Source organism: Microcebus murinus, chromosome X, assembly GCF_040939455.1.
Source record: "Microcebus murinus isolate Inina chromosome X, M.murinus_Inina_mat1.0, whole genome shotgun sequence".
Taxonomy (NCBI): Eukaryota; Metazoa; Chordata; class Mammalia; order Primates; family Cheirogaleidae; genus Microcebus; species Microcebus murinus.
Genome location: NC_134136.1, coordinates 59,356,085 through 59,375,427, shown reverse-complemented (window position 1 = coordinate 59,375,427; position 19,343 = coordinate 59,356,085). Strand labels below are relative to the sequence as shown.

Sequence of the window (19,343 nt, the reverse complement as noted above, 5' to 3'; positions counted from 1 at the left end):
TTGTTTACCATTAGCTCTTGGTGATTTATCATAGACTCAGATTATCCAGCATGAACTCCCATAGTTCCTTCTTTGCTGACAACCCCTTGAAATGCAGGAATCCCTTGCTTCCCCACAGTGTAACTATTGCACATACATTTGCTCAGTTTTTGATTGTTGGCACATGTTTTATAAATCATTCTTCATTAAGGATAGTCACTCTTGGAACATAAACTCCCTAATCTGGAAAAAGTATGTATCATTCACATGACTTGTACAGTATTTAGTATAGTATCTGAGAGAATTTATAAAAGAGACTATTTGATACTGAATGCTACTTCATTTGTTGGTCCCACCAATTTTCCTGTGGTTTATCTATCTCCCTGATTAGAAAGTTATTTTGCCTTTTGGAGGAGGCTTTATTATTTTATTTTTTCAAGAAGGGAATAAAATTTTGTTTTGGCTTCAAAATCTTGTTAGATACACATGCTGCCTGGGCCTTTTGCAAGAGCCTTGGAAGGCTGAAATGAAACAGAGTGTGTGTGCACCTAAATCAAACACTGCCTTCTTGGACTTGATGAATGATAATAGAGATTGACCATTCTACTTTTTATCTTCCAGGTGACCATTTGAAGATCTGTCCCCAGGGTTATACCTGCTGCTCTCAAGTGATGGAGGAAAAGTATAGCCTGCAAAGTAAAGAGGATTTCAAAAGTGTGGTCGGCGAACAGTACAATGAATTGCAAGCTGTCTTTGCTTCTCGGTACAAGAAGTTTGATGGTATGTTATTCAAGTCACATTTAAGAGCTGACAGTTAAGTTCATACAATAGCTTTTTCAGGGCTTCCCTGTTCCCTTAGCGCTTGAGTTTTCTCTCAGGATGTTATTGTTGGATATCGGGGGCAAGTTTGCCCTGCAGCTTTAGTGCTACATCCTTCTGGATGCACTAGAATCTGTATGGTAGGCATTAAGGAAATATGGTCACAAGAAGACAAAAAATAGATTACTTTAATTTAAATGCTTTCATTTATTTTCTTGGGTGAACACAGAATAGTGTTGTTGACGCAAGTTCCTTAAAAAAAAAAAAAGGCTTCCTAATAAAAAGCAGGCATCTGAAAACTGTCTTAGTCGAAATAACAAGAGAGATTTTACAGATGCAGGACTTCAAATTAAATTTCGAAATGGATCCCCAAAGACAACTAGAATTCCTAGAACACAGACAGAATTAAAGCTCAGGTCTTGAGTGTCCATACTGCAGTGACCCAGAAGTGGCTACTATGCTATAGTCTTCATTATGCTGGGCTCCATCCTCAGCCTTATTTGAGCTTGGGCTCTGGCGTAGTCTTTTCATATAAAAGCCAGGACAGAACCCAATTTAATCCCCTGAGCCAGACATGGTTTCTCACATGCACACTTTCTTTTAATCGTGAAGAAATAGCCAATATAAGCCAAATGAGAGACACTTCAATCCTGTCTGACGCAATGTTACAGATAACAGACTTTAAAAAAATAGAATGTGGGGTCCAAAGCACCTCAGGATTCCTTTCTCTGTTGCTGTTCACTCAGTTTGAAGATTGTTATGAAGTAGATTTAGTTTTAATAGGAATGATTTCCTTTGTGCCTGTTTTAAAGGCCATTCTAATTACATAGTACCTTTGAAGGATGCTTTTCTTGACATTATGTGTGGTGAAGAAGTACAAGGCAAATTTTCTAGATATGAAATGTCTTTGACTATTTCTGCAAAGGGCTTGTTACCATGGTGAGAAGTTAGACTAAATTAGATTTGATGTAGCTGATAAGGCAGTCCCCAGCTAAAGAACAGGTTGTATTTCAAATGTTTGGCTTTGGGATTTATTATTTCAAACTTATAACCAATTTAATAAGTTAGGTTTTCAGGCTAGACTACGAATTATATTTACTTTGTAATGTAGTTGAACTAAAACACTGTTTATGTCTTATACCATTGATCCTACCCATTTTTCAAACACATTGCATGCAAAGTTGTGTCTTAATTCTATCTCCTTTACTTGGATGGATGGATGGATGGATGGATGGATGGATGGATGGATGGATGGATGGATGGATGGTAAAAATTTATATATCTCTATATCCCCCTTATTACCCCATACCCCCCTACACATATGCTATAACTGTTAAGAGTATTTAACAGTATGTTAACACTACGTGAAAATGAGTGTTACTGGCAGAATACATCATTAGACCACCTGTCTATCTTGATCACTAAATTACTATTATTGAAAAGAGTGGTATTTCCTTGACTGTGGCATTTCTCATTCATGATAATAACCTAAGTATTTTCTTTTACTTTTGGGAGAAAACTTAGAAAGATAATTAGATGGTCATCTTTGAAAACTTAAGATGCTGATATTTAAAAATTACCACTTAGGGGCTTCATAGTGGAATTTAGAAGGAAAAAAATTCCGCTCTTTAGAAACGGCTCTTGGCAGCATGATGCAGTGGAGATAAAGCTGTTTCTAAGTTCTAAGGCTATCTCCTCCAAGTCACTCCATTCCTTGTTAGACTTGTCTCTTCCTGGCATGGAGCCCATAATCATTGCCTACAGGCCTGCTGGTTTAGCTATTCTTTCCCCTTTTTGCTCCCCATGGTTTTATAGTACTACCCCTATGATTCCAATGTGTAGTTTTTTTTAAAGCCATGCAGAGAAACTTTATCAGTAAGTGTTAACATATGTTTTTTAAAAAGGACAGAAGAACAGTTTCTTTTGCCCTTCCCTACCAGGCTTCACATTCAATAAATATGTGACTCTGTGCCTTTTTCAGTTTCAAAATGTATCAAGAAAAATGATTATGAAACTCCAGTTTGTTTCTTATGACTTCTAATTAAAATTTGGCATAGATAATAGTTAGCATAGATTAATTTTTTTGAAGAAGTAGCTAAAATGGATTTGGTCTGGAGATCAGAACAGAGTTAGAATACTTTGTGCACATTTTCTCCAAATTAGGTTGTCTGAAATGCTGAAATAATTTTATATGGCAAAATCTCAGTTGACTGGTACCCAACAAACTATAATCTTCTAGCGGATGCTGCATTGATTGACTGATTTTTAAGGTGGTCAGTTAAGATCTTCTAACACTTTGAAGGCCTAATAATCCAGGGATGTTGAATAAAGTGCTGTAAGGGGGTATATTGACTCTAAGAAATCCAAGGGTGGGTGCTTTGGTCAAAGAATTATCCAAACTATTATAAAAGCCAAACCCTGGGTCTTCGATGTGAATGGAAGAAAGTTGAGCTGAGTAACAAGATGGTGACTGAGAACAGGGAACCAAGATGTAGCAACGAGGTTATACAAAGACAACTAGGGACATGAAATGAGGAAATAGCAAAGGACTCATAGAAATATTCTGGGTCAAGCAACTGTAGAAGAAGACCTTTTGTCATCTCCAACTTTTAGAGCAAATTCAGAGTGGTTACCCTAACCCCAGGCAATTTCCTCTATCATCAAAACTTGCCTATGTCCATGAGATACTGCTTCTTTCTAAGGCAGGAACAATTACTTTTTTACAAAAACTTTTTAATAAAGTTTGGGAGCTTGTAGGGAGTTAGCCTTCTATTATCAGAAATTATCCTGTTATCCCAGTTTTCCATCATTCTACCTTGATTTGTCAGGGTTCTAGTGCTAGCTCTGGCATTTTGGAGTAATCAGATTTAAGGAATACATCCTTTCTCTAGTTCTCTTGTCTCTAAGGTCCTTTTTTGTTACGTGCTTTTAATTTTCTACTGTTTGCATATCTCAAGAGACTATACCGTCTATAAATCAATTCTTATCTTTTATTTTATTTTTGAGACAGAGTCTCACTCTGTTGCCTGGGGCTCAAGTGCTATAACGTCAGCCTAGCTCACAGTAACCTCAAACTCCTGGGCTCAAGGGATCCTACTGCCTTGGCCTCCAAAGTAGCTGGGACTACAGGCATACGCCACCATGCCTGGCTAATTTTTTATTTTTTAAATATAAAAAATATAATTTTTTATATTTTTAGTTGTCTAGCTAATTTCTTTCTTTCTTTCTTTCTTTCTTTCTTTCTTTCTTTCTTTCTTTCTTTCTTTCTTTCTTTCTTTCTTTCTTTCTTTCTTTCTCTCTCTCTCTCTCTCTCTCTCTCTCTCTCTCTCTCTCTCTCTCTCTCTCTCTCTCTCTCTCTCTCTCTCTCTCTTTCTTTCTTTCTTTCTTTCTTTCTTTCTTTTTTTTAGTAGAGACGGGGTCTTGCTCTTACTCAGGCTGTTCTTGAACTCCCGGAGCTCAAACATCCGCCCGCCTCGGCCTCCCAGAGTGGTAGGATTATAGGCAGGCATGAGCCACCACGCTTTTTTGAGACATGGTCTAACTCTGTTGCTTGGACTAGAATGCAGTGGTGTCATCATAGTTCACTGCAACCTCCAACTCCTGGGGCTCAAGTGATCCTCTTGCCTCACTCAGCCTCCTAAGTAGCTGGGACTTGTACAGGCCCATGTCACCATGCCTAGCTAATTTTTATAATTTTTTGTAGAGACAGGATCTTGCTATATTGCCCAAGCTGGTCTCAAATTCTTAGCCTTGAGCAAGCAATCCTTCTGCCTCAGCCTCCCAAAATGTTAGGGTATTAGAATTACAGGTGTGCCCCACCTTGCCCAGCCCAGTTTTTAAGTTAAAAACTGTGTGTGTGTGTGTGTGTGTGTGTGTGTGTGTGTGTGTGTGTATGTGTGTGTGTGTGTGTGTGTGTGTGTGTGTGTGTGTGTGTGTTTCTCGTTCCTTCAGACCTGGGTGAAATACAAGGTCTGAAATCACAGACCACCCATCCCCACCCCAACAAAATTCTCAGGTTCCCCATATTTTAATTATGTGCCTCTGAGTTTAAGGACTCACCTCTGTATTTTTCCGTACTGTAATTTTTTTTTTAATCTACTATTTATCTTAGGATGTTCAGTACCGGAAATCTACCATCCTAGGCTGAAGACATAGAGCCAGAGCATGATAGTGACAGAGCTAGCTGCGCCCCCTCTTGGCCAGTTCTGGGAATTGTTTTTGGTAGTAGAACTGCTAATTAACATAGCTGAATCAGTTGTCTCATGAATATGCTAATCACATTCTCAGTTCAGAGGGGTTGGGGAAAATTGTCTGGCAGAGGGAATAGAAATAGTAGAAGTGGGGCATAATCCATGTTTTGGAACCATGGCATAAAGACCCACCCCCAAATGTCTGGCATTTTGTGAACGACTAGTTGTTTTTAAAAGAAGCACAGTTAAGGACCCAGATGGGTTAAGGTGATTAGAGATGCCATGTCAAATACATTTCTGAATTACATAGTAAAAACGATATAACAGCTATGAAGTGATATTATTGCTAAACAACTTGCTGTAGTAAACTGTTTGCTAGATATTTTGCATGTTTAAAGAAATCTTAAGGAAATAGAGATATTGTCCGTTGCTAGTCTATTGGGAAAACTCCTTTAATTTGTGATTTTTAGGAGCAAATTTAGTAACCTTGAACGGGAAGCAAAACACACTGAATTGCCATCCTGGTTCTGCAGTGAATCTACTGTGTGACCTGGGGCAATTAACTGGGTCTCAGTTTTCCCATCCATAAAATGAGGGGGTTGAGCTAGATGCTCTCTAAAAACCCTTTCAATTCTAAAAATTCTGCAAGAATCTTTTAAGCATGTGACTAGAGCAGCTGCTTTAGTGAAAGGTCTTACAAGATGTTAATTAGCCATCTGTATAGTACCCTCTATTTTCGCCCTATCATTTCTTAACTCTCAGCTACTTTCAGCAGGTCTTTGAAAACCCTCCCAGGACCCTGAAGCTTGTTAACTTGAATAATAGTAGAAATTTTCTGAATTAGCTTAAAACGCACATAAAAGAAATAATTGTCTGTCCCATCTATCTGCATGGGCCAAGTGTAAATCAGAGCGGCCACTCTTCCCTTCAGCCCTCAAGCCCCCTTGTTTTCTGTCATTTCCCAGAGGCAGGGCATGAAGCACTCTTCAGACTAGCCGAATCTGTGTTTTAATCACTGATTGAAAATTGTCTGTCATTCATATTAGCCATTAGTGCGATTAAGCCAGTAGAAAAAACAGGTTGGAGGCTCAGTGAGTTCAAGGTGTGGGGGTGAGAAGAAACTTCCCCTTTCCCCTAAAAGTTCACTGAAAGACCAACTCACAATTAAAGCAGATTAATAAGAGGAAGAGGTTTACTTACCATGCTCATGGGGAGAATCACAGAGTGATTACCCACTATCCCAGTGGGATCCAGATATTTTCACACACTCCTTTTACAGTGAGGGGGAACTAAGGAATATAGGTAATTCTGTTTAGGGGCAATAAATGGTTGCTATGGATGATGAAAGGATGGGGGAAAGAGGTTGACTTGTAAATGATTCTCTTTGCAAATTAAATTAACCTTGAGAGACAGGTGTTATATGTAAAATGTGAAATGACTTGGGCCAGTTCTGGTTGCATTCTTGATTATTTTCTTTGTTGCAGTGTAGTGAGATTAACAGGGAAGGGGGAAAGGATGAGAAGGAAAATCAGTTGTTCTTTTGATGGGTTGTTCTGGTTATGCAGATACAGGGAAAGTCCCTTCTAAGGGCTGGTTGATCTCTAAGGGCCTTTAATTCAAAATACTCCTTATACCAAAGAGTCATATTTTGGGGTGAAATTTCCTGAGCTCCTTCAAAGGCATTAGAATTCATAGGCCCGTGAAAGTAATGAACTGAGTGGAAGTGAGCTCACCTTAAAAGACAAATATGTCCAACTGAGCTTCAAATCCATCAGCTAAGCTGAAATTTCTGGAATTTTCTTGACCCCTGACCCTAAATATTTTTTAACTACGTGGATTTATTATTATCTCTTGCACAGCCATAGTTATGTACTAAAAATTTCCTGGGATTTTTTTAGGTTGAAATAAGTCTAAAACATTCTCAAAGTAAGTATGTCATAGATATGTATAGCACAATGTACAACATTTACTAGTTTTTAATCCTTGCCTTAGATTTCATTCATTAAGACGTTTTTTTAAAATTAAAGAAAATTTTAAAACATCTGCTACAGTGTAGTGGGCAACATTTCACAGGCTGAGTAGCCACAGAAGTACAGAGAAAGACATGAAGCCTTCTAGCCTTCCTGCAAATTCAGTGTTCCTTCCAGATCATGTCTTTGATTTAGTTGGAAAGCACCGCTACTCCTTGCTGTTACAATTCTATTTTATTCCCTTCCATGTGAAAGAGACTAAAAAGCTGGGTACTTTTGCTAATTCTTTTATAAATCTCTCTGTGAAACTTGACTGCCGGCTTACTGTAATCAAATCAAGAGCTCAGACAAAATGCCTACATTTCTCTGTTGACAAAAGGTTTTCTGCCTTTTGAGTTGTTATCTGAAGTGTGACCAATTGCGGCTCTAGCATTGGCTATCATATTGGATTGAAAATGCTTGTGCGGCTTCCACAGAGCCCAAAGCACTTTTACTTTGGGCCTCTAATAGTAGCTTTGACTTCTTCAGAAGGCATGACAATCAGCAAGAAGCAGTGATCTGTTTGGAGACAAGTAAATACATTAAAAAAACTTCAGCTGAACTGCTGCTATTGACTGTTGGTTCATTGCACTTTGGGTCTGAGAGTTTGGAATGTTGTTGTTTATCACTGCCCACCCCACTCTATGTGTGTGTCTGTCCAGGCAAAGGAAAGTGCTTATTTGATCTAGCACTGACTCCAGCTGATTGGCTGAGAGAATTCCCAAGCTGGTCAGGCTTCAGCCCTTTCTTATCCATCGTCCACATGGTGATCCCATGTGCACCACCATCTCTCTTGAAAGAATTAACAGAGCAATGGAAACTCTTATAATAAATACGACTCCAATAGCAAGGGTGGTACCTGACATAACCTTTTCTGGTTGTTGATTCTGCAGTGTGTTAGAAGTTTTGAATAGCAAATCATATCAGTCATAGTTGAGTATATGACCTTGTGGTATGCCATGCCTTAGCAGGCACTCTTGGGGAATGACATTGTACCATGATAGAGCCAAGTGCCCATTAAAACACTTGCATAGACTTTTTCAAAACAGCAAGGCAGAGGAAATAGTCATAAACTTCAGGTTGTTAGTAAAATGCTTTCTACTTCCCCCCCCATACATTTGGAGGTGCTATTCTTCACTAAATAATTAATAGTTGATCTCAGGTAAAAGAATAGATGGTAATAACTCTTTCAGTTTTCTTGACAGTTTGAAAAGTATGATTTTATAGCATCTACAAGGAGGCTTCTTTCTTCAAGAATTTTGTTGATGTGATAGTTTATGTTTGCATGCCATACCAGGGCTGTGAAATACCATTTATAGTAAAGAGGAAATTAATCCTTATATGTAAAAGGCAGCTTCCTAATAATGTAAATACAATGTGGTAATTTATAGCACCAAGCAAATGGATTGAATAGAAAGGGATTCCAATCTCTTAGGGTCATGGGTTAATTCTAGAATGCATTCTAGCTCATTAATCAATGGACAGTTGATTGTTTATAAAGGAGTAACTAATAGCATTTAATAGCAGAACTATAGGCCCTTTGACCTGCTTCAAGAATTTTGAATGTTTATTTGATGCAAGACAAGTAGCTGGGGACAGAAGTTTTAGAAGTACATTGTGTTCTCCTTTTTAAAAGACAGGATATTTACATAGAAAACTTTTATATGGAAAAGTTTTGCCTTTTCACTCTAGTTTTTCCCATGTTAAATTGGTACAACTTGCATTAAGAATAATTAAATTTTAGAGCTGGAAAATACTTACAATCTCCTAGCTCAGTCTTTGTACATACTGGGTTCACTTCCAGCAACAAAGATCATATGCAAATGAAATACATGGGGGGAGGGCTGACCTGCTGATTAATTCCCAGTTTTCTTATGTGTGTGATATGTATGGCATTCTTTCTTTTAATATAGTGTAAACCCTCTTCCCAAGGTTGAGGTTTCTTTATTCCCTGTTTTTCACTCAGCAGTCACTCCCACCCTCATAGATGTCTGGGACATTTCACAACCTTGGAAGGTAGAGCCATTAAGCATTTTCCTTTGGATAAACAGCTTCCAGTTTTATAAGGCCTTGGGTCGTCTTAGCAGACATCCAGCAGCTTCACCTTCAGCTTCAGCTTCATTTCTGTTCCCCTAGATGGATAACGCTTGACTCCACTAGGAAAGATAAAAACCAGTCTTAAAAGACTTTAAAAATGATGTAGATATAAAGAAACTCTAAGGGTGACAATAATATCACCTCATGCATTACTAATAATATCTATTTATTGATCAATTACTTTGTACCAGGCATTATCCATATGAGGTGAGTGGTAATAGCCCCATTTTATGGATGGGCAGCAGAGGCTCAGAGAACGTAGGCCTTTTGCCCAGTCAAGGTCATAACAGCCTAAGGGAGAGAGCCCATGCATTTCTCACTGTGTTATGCTGCTTTAGATTCATAGCATGTTACATGTTTATTTCTATTCCTGTGTTAAATGACCATTCATGAGCTTAAGGAGTAGCAGCCTTAGAAAATGTATATATATGTATATGCTTAAGCCCTCGAACTGATACATCCAGGGGGAAATAAACTCTTAAACACCATATTTCAGATGCTTGCGAACCACCACCTCTCTGACTTTTCTTTCAGATACCAATAACTTAAAATTGACTCCCAGTATACCTATAATCCTAGGACTTTGGGAGGCCCAAGGCGGGAGGATTGCTTGAGGTCAGGAGTTGGAGACCAGCCTGAGCAAGAGCGAGACCCTGTCTACACACACACACACACACACACACACACACACACACACACACACACACACACACACAAAATAAATCAGCCTGGCATTGTGGCATGTGCATATAGTCCCAGCTACTTGGGAGGCTGTGGCAGGAGGATCTCTTGAGCATAGGAGTTGAGGTTGCAGTGAGCTATAATTGGGCCACTACACTCTAGCCTGGACAACAGAGTGAGACCCTATCTCAAAAACAGAACAAAACAGACTCCCTGAGCTGCATTTTTTATGAATACAAGCAATTGCTGCAAGGAATATCTAACTTCCAATTAACTTGGCTTCTGACCATTGTGAACTCTGGTTTACACTGTTATTGGCTGGTTCTCTCTTAGCCACCAAATATATTATAATTGGTTTTTGACATAATGACTAAGAGGGATGATTGCTAGGTGTCTCAGGCCTATAAATTCTTCTTCAGCAGTTAATATCTGACCCTGCTCCTGGGTTGTGAGAATAATTGAAAAAAAAAAAAACAGATGAGCATCACAGTGATTACTGAAGTTGCTAGTGATGGCTGTGGACTGGGACCTGAATGGCTAATTTGTGCTCCATTTCTCATTGTAGAAGGAAATGTCATGGGAAGAGAAGGGGGGTGGGAATGTGAAAGAATTATGTAAGAACATATGAGAGGTGCTAATTTAATAGAAGGAACAGATGCAAAAGGGTTTTTTTTGCTAATAGCAAATTATTATGCTTCAGTTGGTATTATACCTACTTTGTATGGATTTTAGAACTTAAATTATGTCTGCCATCCTTATTGAGGTCCCTTTGAGGCAAAAAGCATAGGTAGAATTTAACAGGGTCAGTAAGAATTACTCTAAGGAGAAATTAGTTTCGTCTTTTGGATCCCTTAATTTTTGTTCTATTGACTCCAACAGATTAAATAGATGAATATTTAGGAAGTTGCTATATGAAATGAAGGATTAAGAACTTTATAAATGTTTTTAAAATCTCTGGTACACTCATAAAACCATGTGCAGAGAGTGGCAGTGTATAGTAAAGGTGAATTAGATGAGGGAAATTTGTCTTTCTAGAAATTTTTATTACACTCTGATTGGGCAGGAAAAAGGTTAAGATGTATGGTAAAAACACTGTGTGCTTTGATTTGAGCTCATAATAGCCATGCAATACATACTTGTCAAATTGCACAGCCATTTGGAGAAATTAAATTGTGAGGTTTTAACTTGTTATATCAGTTTTATAGAATTTCTCAAGCGTTTATTAACCACATGCCCACTCAAATGATCTTCATATTTGCAACTTATATGGTCACATTAAAGAGTCTTTTAAAATGTGAAGGAAAGAAAAATAGATTTTCTGAATGATTAAACGAATTAGGATTTAGTATCTATATAGCACCATGCTAAGCTCTTAAAACACAAATTAACACATATGCACACCCACACTTTCCTAGGCAGGATTTGAGTCCTGGGAACCAAAGTAAGGTCCATGATGGTGTTGGACAGGGGACATGTAAGCTTCAAATCAGTCTTCTCTCCATTATATCATTTCTCTTGTACTCCAAAGGAGCTATGTTATTAACATATATAGCTATATCAACCCATAAGCTCTTAACCTGGATGAGGAACTCTAAGAGAATTTACTTTTTCCACAAAATGTTCAGCGTCTTAGCATTTGTTTGACCTGCAGTACTTTGAGGCTTAAAGGATGAACCTTGACATTTTTAGAAGTTTTAAATTAAAACTAAACTTGACATGCCATTCAACCCACCCTCCCAAAACCTACATGACTGTAGGTGACATTCATTAAAAATGTAAGTAAGTGAGGAATGAGGATTACTTACTAAAAATGAGTACTAAAGTACAAGTCAAATAATTCTCAACATCCAGTTTCTTCTGCTGTGTGCCAATTTTATGAGCAATATGATAAAAATCCAATATAGGGAAGGACCTGTGGTTGCTGTTAGAATCTTCTCTTTTAGGTCATGAAATATTAATAGCACTGGATTGGCACAAGGCTTTCCTGTTGCTCTCATGATGACCAGGCTTTATTTTTTAGTATATGATAGTTAATGTGTGCCACACACTAGTCATGTAATACCACATCCCACGTGTGCTTCTTTTATGCCTTCAACCAGCAAGCACAGCTTAGCAAGGATGCTAGTGATTCAAGCATGATACAGGATGTGGACCAGATGACATTTAAGGTCCCTTTTCAACTTTAAATTCTAGAAGAGTGCTGCATGCACTTAATTATCTATGTTAACACTTACTTGAGAGGGTTCCACACAAGAAAATTTGTCCCTAAGACATAGTAAAAAAATCACTTCTAGGAACACAGCAGATTTTTTCAGAAATGCAATTCAGTGGAAAGACATTTTTCCTTAATTAAAAAAACATTAATGCGTACCCTGACTGCTTCCCACTGAACACAGCCCCTGACCTGTTGGTGATTGCTACTGACAGGTGAAATGGGAGAAGTTTCAGCAGCTATAGAACAGTTGCTGTCAAACTTTAGGGTACAGCAGAATCACAGATGGCTGGGCCTGGCCCCAGGGTTTTTGATTCTGTAAGTCTGGGGTGGGACTGAGAATTTGCATGTCTAACAAGTACCCAGGTGATGCTAATGCATGCTGGTCCCAGGCCCGCACTTGGAGGACCACTCAGAGGATTTGGGGGAGAATAAAAGGCCTTCCCAGGTAGCAGATTTGAGTGCTTCTCATGCTGATCCCCTAGCTCTTTGTGCACTTTTTGACCTCTCTCTTTCAGGGAGAGAACTTAGGTAAAAATGCCAGACCATGCACTTGTAATGGGGATGAGTTGACCTGCCTGTTTATTTACTCTGCAGAGGGAATCCATTTCCCTTTCTTTCTCTGAAGAAAGCCCAGTAAATAAAAGGCAAGCAGTAGCAGGAAGAACACCTAGATAAAAGGAGAAGAGAAACACACACACACACACACACACACACACACACACACACACACACACACAGTGCTTGAAAAGCTGGAACCAAGGAGGACTATGGATTTTAGCCCTAAGCCTCAAGGAACCACATAATGATGAGTTAGGGGCCGAGAGGCATAGGTATAGATAGATATAGAAACTCTTGGCATGTAAAGAAAGCCACACACAGCCATCTCCCTCCAAAAAAAGGCTTCAGTGTATTCAGTGTAGGTTTTGAAAAACTATTTGGAATTAATTGTCAGCCTCTGATTTGCCCACCCAACACGAGAAGAGAATGGTTTTGCAGCACTATTGTGTTTTGATAAGCTTGCCAACGTTCTGGCTTTGAAGCAGGCATCATATTTTCTTTTCTGCTCCATATTTACATAGAGGCAGTTTCTTATTTGATGTGGTCCTTATATTTTGCTTTGGTATTTATTGTATTTCCTGCTTATAAACGTGATATCATGAGGTGTTTATTTTTATACTAGGCAAGAGATTGTTTAAGAATGATTAATGTTACAGATACACTGTTAACTCCTCTTTTCATTGAGGTTCCTGAGAAAAGCTTCAGGAGAAAACTAATTTGTCATTTGTACTTAAGAGATTAAAATCTTTCACACTTCGGCTGTGGCTGTGTGGTAGGCAAAAACTAAATCTGAAATGACAAAGGTATTCTGATTTGTATTTCTCAGTTATTTTTCCATGTTGTCTTACAAATACGCCACATTTATGGTTGAGTCAGTTATGCATGTATTCTCTCTCTCTCTCTCTCTCTCTCTCTCTCTCTCTCTCTCTCTCTCTCTCTCTCACACACACACAAAAGGGACACTAAAAAAAGTCTTAATAATGTTACTGTATGAATCCTTTATGAACTTAAGGTTAACTTGGATACCCTCAATTATTATCACATTCCCCTGTGATAATGTCACAGGGAAAAGCCCAGGAATGTATTTTCAAAAAACTTATGTGCTTGCTTCTAGGGGTGTTTCATTATGTTTCTTGGCTTCAATAATTTTCCAGGCAGTTATCATGCATGTCGTGTAGATACATAAAAAGGAGAAAAGAAATATGCTGAAATTAAATAAATAAATAAATGCAAAACAAAAAAGAGAAGATGTTTAATTAAATTAACAACAACAGCAACTAAAGAAAAAAATCATGCCCAAGTAAAATAGCAACTTTTGAAAATACCTGTCCTTGTCTTAGGTTATAATTAAGGGGCATGAATAACTTGGACTTACATTCTTGCAATAAAAAGTTCTAAGAAACCTCATGTTTTAGACTTTATGTGCCCATTTTTGTCTAGTTCTTCTTTATTCACCTAATGATACAGTGAGAGAGAGAGAGAGGGAGGGAGGGAGAATATGTATGTGTTATACTGATTCCTGGGAAGTTGTTGGTTTAAAATTTCATTGCCCCCCTTTCTCAGACTTAGTTACCTATATAAGTGACTTTGGGAGATAGATTTCCTTTCATTGACACATTATCTGAGATGCCAAATTCCCCAAGTGAAATTCATCCTATATACAGGCATGTGTTCCAATTTAGTTGTCATTTTCTTTAGTTTTTGGATTTACCCAAAAAGCAGTACATTATTTAATTACTAAAAACCCTTTCTTTCATTATTCTTTCTTTCTATTTTAGAATTCTTCAAAGAACTACTTGAAAATGCAGAGAAATCCCTGAATGATATGTTTGTGAAGACATATGGCCATTTATACATGCAAAATTCTGAGCTATTTAAAGATCTCTTCGTAGAGTTGAAGCGCTACTACGTGGCGGGAAACGTGAACCTGGAAGAAATGCTAAATGACTTCTGGGCTCGTCTTCTGGAGCGGATGTTCCGCTTGGTGAACCCCCAGTACCACTTTACAGATGAGTATCTGGAATGTGTGAGCAAGTATACCGAGCAGCTGAAGCCCTTTGGAGACGTCCCTCGGAAATTGAAGCTGCAGGTTACTCGTGCATTTGTGGCAGCCCGTACTTTTGCTCAAGGCTTAGCAGTTGCAAGAGATGTAGTGAGCAAAGTCTCAGTGGTAAGCACTATTTGTATTTTGTGTTTTTGTTTTGTTCTGTTTCATTGTAAAAGAAAGTTTGAGAAAGGTAGAAAAATGAATCACCAGAATTCCATTGGCTCAATAAGTCTTTTTTTTTCTCTCTTGCCTCTTCTCTCCCATTCTTTGTCCTTAGACGTGTACATTTCAGAGTTACTAAACAATACTATGATGAACATCCTCATATATCATTATTATTCTTTTTACTGGTTTCTTTGGTAGCTATTCTTGGAAGTGGGATGTGTGTTTACTCTGTAATCTTAATTTGTTTTTAAAAGTGGGTATAATATAACCATACTCTTTTTTGTTCTCATTCTACTTCCCCTCTAGGGAAAGAAATATATATGCACAAGTTCCATCCACATTTGATTGTTTTGATTGACTATGTTTGAGCCTAGAAAAGCATTTTAATACCCATGAACAAATGTTTCCTTATTATAAGGAATACTCAGAGCTGTTTAGAAGACAGAGCTTTCTATGACAATTAATGTGGACCACACTGCTTTTGACTTACGACTGTGCTTATAGGATTACAAGTATAGAAAAAGAAATTGTAATATGTGACCAGGAGTGGAACAAACCTCAGTTTCCTCATTTGTAAATTAAGGGAGTTGGACTTGACCAGTATTTTTCAGTCTATGTTCCTTGGAGCCAGCTTAGGGGCTACTTGAGGGGCCTCCTTGAGAAGGGACAAGTGAAAAGGAAGTCTTCTAGTGGGTAAGACTGTGTATCTGGGTCTTTACCTCCTGTTCCACCAGAGAAGCTTTGCTTTCCTTGATTTTATACAGTATGGTCTTAAACAAGATTTCAAAGGGAAAAAAGTTCTACTGTTCCTACTCCACCCACTCCCATCCCCCAAATGAAAACTGAAAACTTCTTGAAGGGCCTTCTACCTCTACCCTTCCATGACTCGACACCAGGGAAGAAACAAAATATACTTGGGCAAAGTTATCTTTGCAAGACTGATCTTGGTGCTGTTACCTTTAGGCCCTCAAAGGAAAAGCCAGATTGTAGGCCATTGCTAAAAAGCCTGCATGCATGACAGCAGCTTCTGCTTAGACCATTTGGTTGTTTAGAGGACTGGGAATGGTCAACATAAAAATGGGATAGCACTGCAAACACTAAAATGGCCAGCTGATTGCCTATCAGAGAGTTAGTTCATTTATAGTTAGGGTGACCATGTAATTTATTGTCCAAACTGGGACATTTATTGTCTAAACTAGGACTTAGTTATTAATGATTATACACAGATAACAGTTGTCACTAACCATTAATAAACAACCCTAACTGTCCTGGGCCAACCAGGGTACACAGTTACACTAGTTAGAGAGGAAACTTACATTCACGAGAGTAAAGATAAAGATTGTAAACAAAGGTGTGTTATGAAAAATAGGTGTGCATAGGATTTTTCCTATTAGAATTGGGTGATAATAAGCATTAGTTGATTGTTTGAATTCATCATTATAATGTTTGTTCTCTCGCTCATGACCAGGCCACAAACTCTCAGGAAACAATTCTTTCTATTATGTTTTTGTTCACTCCTTCTCCTCCTGATGTTTTCATTATAAATTGCAGATATTTGTTGGGGTACATGAAGGTAGAGTTGAGGGTAAGTAGGAAGATGATTATTATAATTAAAGGAATAATCTGATACCTGAACTTCTGCCAATCCCAGCAACCGTTATTAATCTTGGAGATATGTTTGTCAGAGTCCCTAAAACAGTACACAGCTAATCCAGATCAAAGTTATTTACAGTGTAGTTCACCTGACACACTTGCCCTCCTTGGGCAATTCCTTGGGTTCATCCTCAGCTCAAAAGGCAGAAAGGCGCTAACTGTGGGGTTTGAATGTCTGTGTGTACCTGTGCACCTGCGGGTGCACTCTTGCCCAATAGATAGGCAAAGAGTCAAGGATCCTCTGCCTAGTGTTTGAAAAGTGCTTTCTTTACATTAATCCTTCCCCCTTTCCTTTGAGTTCCAGTGTTAATTCTTAGAGAAGGAGGACAGTCAGCTGATGCAAGCCTGTCTTGGTGTTAGCCTCAGCCTCACTTCGCAAGATTGGAGCCACCATAGGGAGTGGAGATTCCAAAACCCACCCAACCTGGGGTGGGGGAAGGTGGCCAAAACGAGAAAGAGGTTCAGAAATGGTTCATTGCAGGCTAAAAGACTGAGAGCTAGAAAAGTCATTCCTTTGTTCATATCACTCCATTTCCCAGGATAGGGAGAAATAAGAAGTTGTAACTTTCCTGTGGTGCATTCTTCTGGATATGGTTGCCAGAATTAACTGTGGGGAATCAATAAACTTGGATTTGATATTTAAGATTCAGACACCCTTACATATGCAGTAAAGAGTATGCGACCTAACGTGAAGTAGTCAGAAAGTGGTTGTGATTATTTGACATTAGGTCACATACTCTGTTGCATCACTTTCTGATGTTTCAAAAGTATGAATTTTGCTTAAGCAAGAAAGAGATTTTCTGTCTACCTTAGTATTGTTAAGTTCTTTGAGAAAGTTACTTTCTAAAAAGAACCTTAAAGATTTTTTTTTAGAATTGATCTCTGTTTATTCATTGTATTCTCATGTCTGCCGAAGAGATATTTGCATAGTTTCGTGAGAATATAATCACTACAAGCTATGAGGCTTAATATGCATAGAGTAAACATTACTTGCCAGTTGTTAAGTTAAAAATAAAGTGTTATGGAGACTTTGTTATGTTTGTAATTGGAAATTTTTAAAAATTACGGTTTTGCTTCACTACTGGTTAAGGACTGACTTGAAATCAAACCCTTCAACTAAGTTCAACTAAATTGAGTTATATTTTCTAAATTACATAATAGCGACACATAGTCATCAAATTAGTTTTTAAATGTGCTGAAACAATTATGTAAAAAATCTATCATCTATGGAATGTTTCTGTATAGAAGCATGCAAGGTATACTTGCATATTTGAGAAAATATTTATTACATTAAGTTTTAGAGAATGACTACCAGTTAAACAGAATTTAAGATATAGTAGTTTGGGGAAGACAAAAAAAAATGATATGGCTACCAAAAACATTTCAAATTGAATATGTTGAAAAATTCATTTCATTAGGATTCTCTTCCAGTTTGGGTATCCAGGTAATGTTTTCATATATATACATATACATACATATATACATACATACATACATATATATATATATGAGTTCCCACCCCTGCTAACTCCTGCCCAAGCATCATTTGCAGGTGGAACTGGAACAACCCAAGAAATGAACATTACTTCTTTAGGTGCCCAACAAAATTAATCGCCTTGGGCCTACAAAAAACCTTTCAAAGTAGGGCATGTATTTCCTAACTCAATAGTGCTACCTCACCCACTTCCTCTACAAAGAGGTCTTTAAAGTCAAATATGAAAAGCATCCTGGTCTTGGGGCTATTGATTGCATGCTTAACTTAGAGACATCCCCACTTTCTCTTTATGAGTGGATGTCGTGTTGTTTTAGTTTACTTTTGCAACAAAAGGGTTGCAGTTATAAGTTGAGCAATCATTTGATTATCACTAAGCCTTTGAAAGGCCATTAGCACCAGCAAGCTTGACTGCCTTCAAGAGAAAGGCACTTCCTGGTTGAAGTATACTTGCCTTACTTTCAGTTTTGCTGGGACGAAACATCCAGTGATTTCGGCTCACTCTGTTGAGATTTACTATTCAAACTTCACAAAAGCCCCCTTAATTACTAACAGATGGTTCAAGAATACCCTCGTGCTACACATCTTTGTATTACTTATTCCATCTTTACTTGTCATGGTTTGTGATACATTTCTTATTTACCTGCTTATAGCTGCAGTTTTGCCTGGAAGGGTGATGTCTGTTGTGGTCTTTCAGAAATGCACAAGTGGTTACATGCACCATGAAAATTAATAGCTCCTATGCCAAAGAGAGTTGCATTTTCATGGTTTCAATTAACACTGACATAATGGGACTATGTCTACACCCCACCCCAAACTACAGGGGCTGTAATTAGAAATCAGTGCTTCACCGTTGCAATGTCTAAATGACTGTCCTGCCTTGAAAACAATATCCATTGCTCCCTGTTCATTTCCGTCTATTCGCAATACTCTCACACCTACAAGAGTGCTAAACAAGTTATTTTGCTTTTCCCCAAATCATTATACACATATATTTAAAAATAGTCAATACTCAAAGCTTTTAAGCAAAGTGTAGACATTTATTCAACCCATAATATTCTTTTTCACTTACATCCTTAAAGACTAGAATTATAAAGAGGAAGAAAGTGGGACTGACCCAAGCCACGATGAGGAGTGGTGGGGATGGAGATGGTAGGAGTGTAGCAGGTGTCAGTGGCTGAATAAATTGAAAACTACATACTCTCAAAACAAAAATAGCGCCCTTTTCAGGGTGTTTAATAGAATGATGCTTTGACTTATAGTATATAACTGAATCTAATCATTAAAACAAAGACAAGACCTACTTTCAAGTATTTATGCAGCTTCTATTTTATCTGCAACATGTCCATAAATATTCTCCAATGAATCCTAGTTTATTCTATATATTTTGTTAGGCTTTTTAAATTATCAGAGAAATGGGAACTTCTCAACCTCCTTT

At 38.0% G+C, this 19,343-nt stretch overlaps 1 protein-coding gene across 1 annotated transcript in view; it reads left to right on the top strand.

Moving 5' to 3' along the window:
• Positions 1-19,343, top strand: part of GPC4 (glypican 4) — a 104,430-nt gene that overhangs the window by 68,978 nt on the left and 16,109 nt on the right. The window contains exons 3-4 of the mRNA XM_012764773.2: positions 601-759; positions 14,327-14,718. Coding sequence (XP_012620227.1) covers positions 601-759; positions 14,327-14,718 — 551 coding nt within the window. The remainder of the gene's footprint in view (positions 1-600; positions 760-14,326; positions 14,719-19,343) is intronic.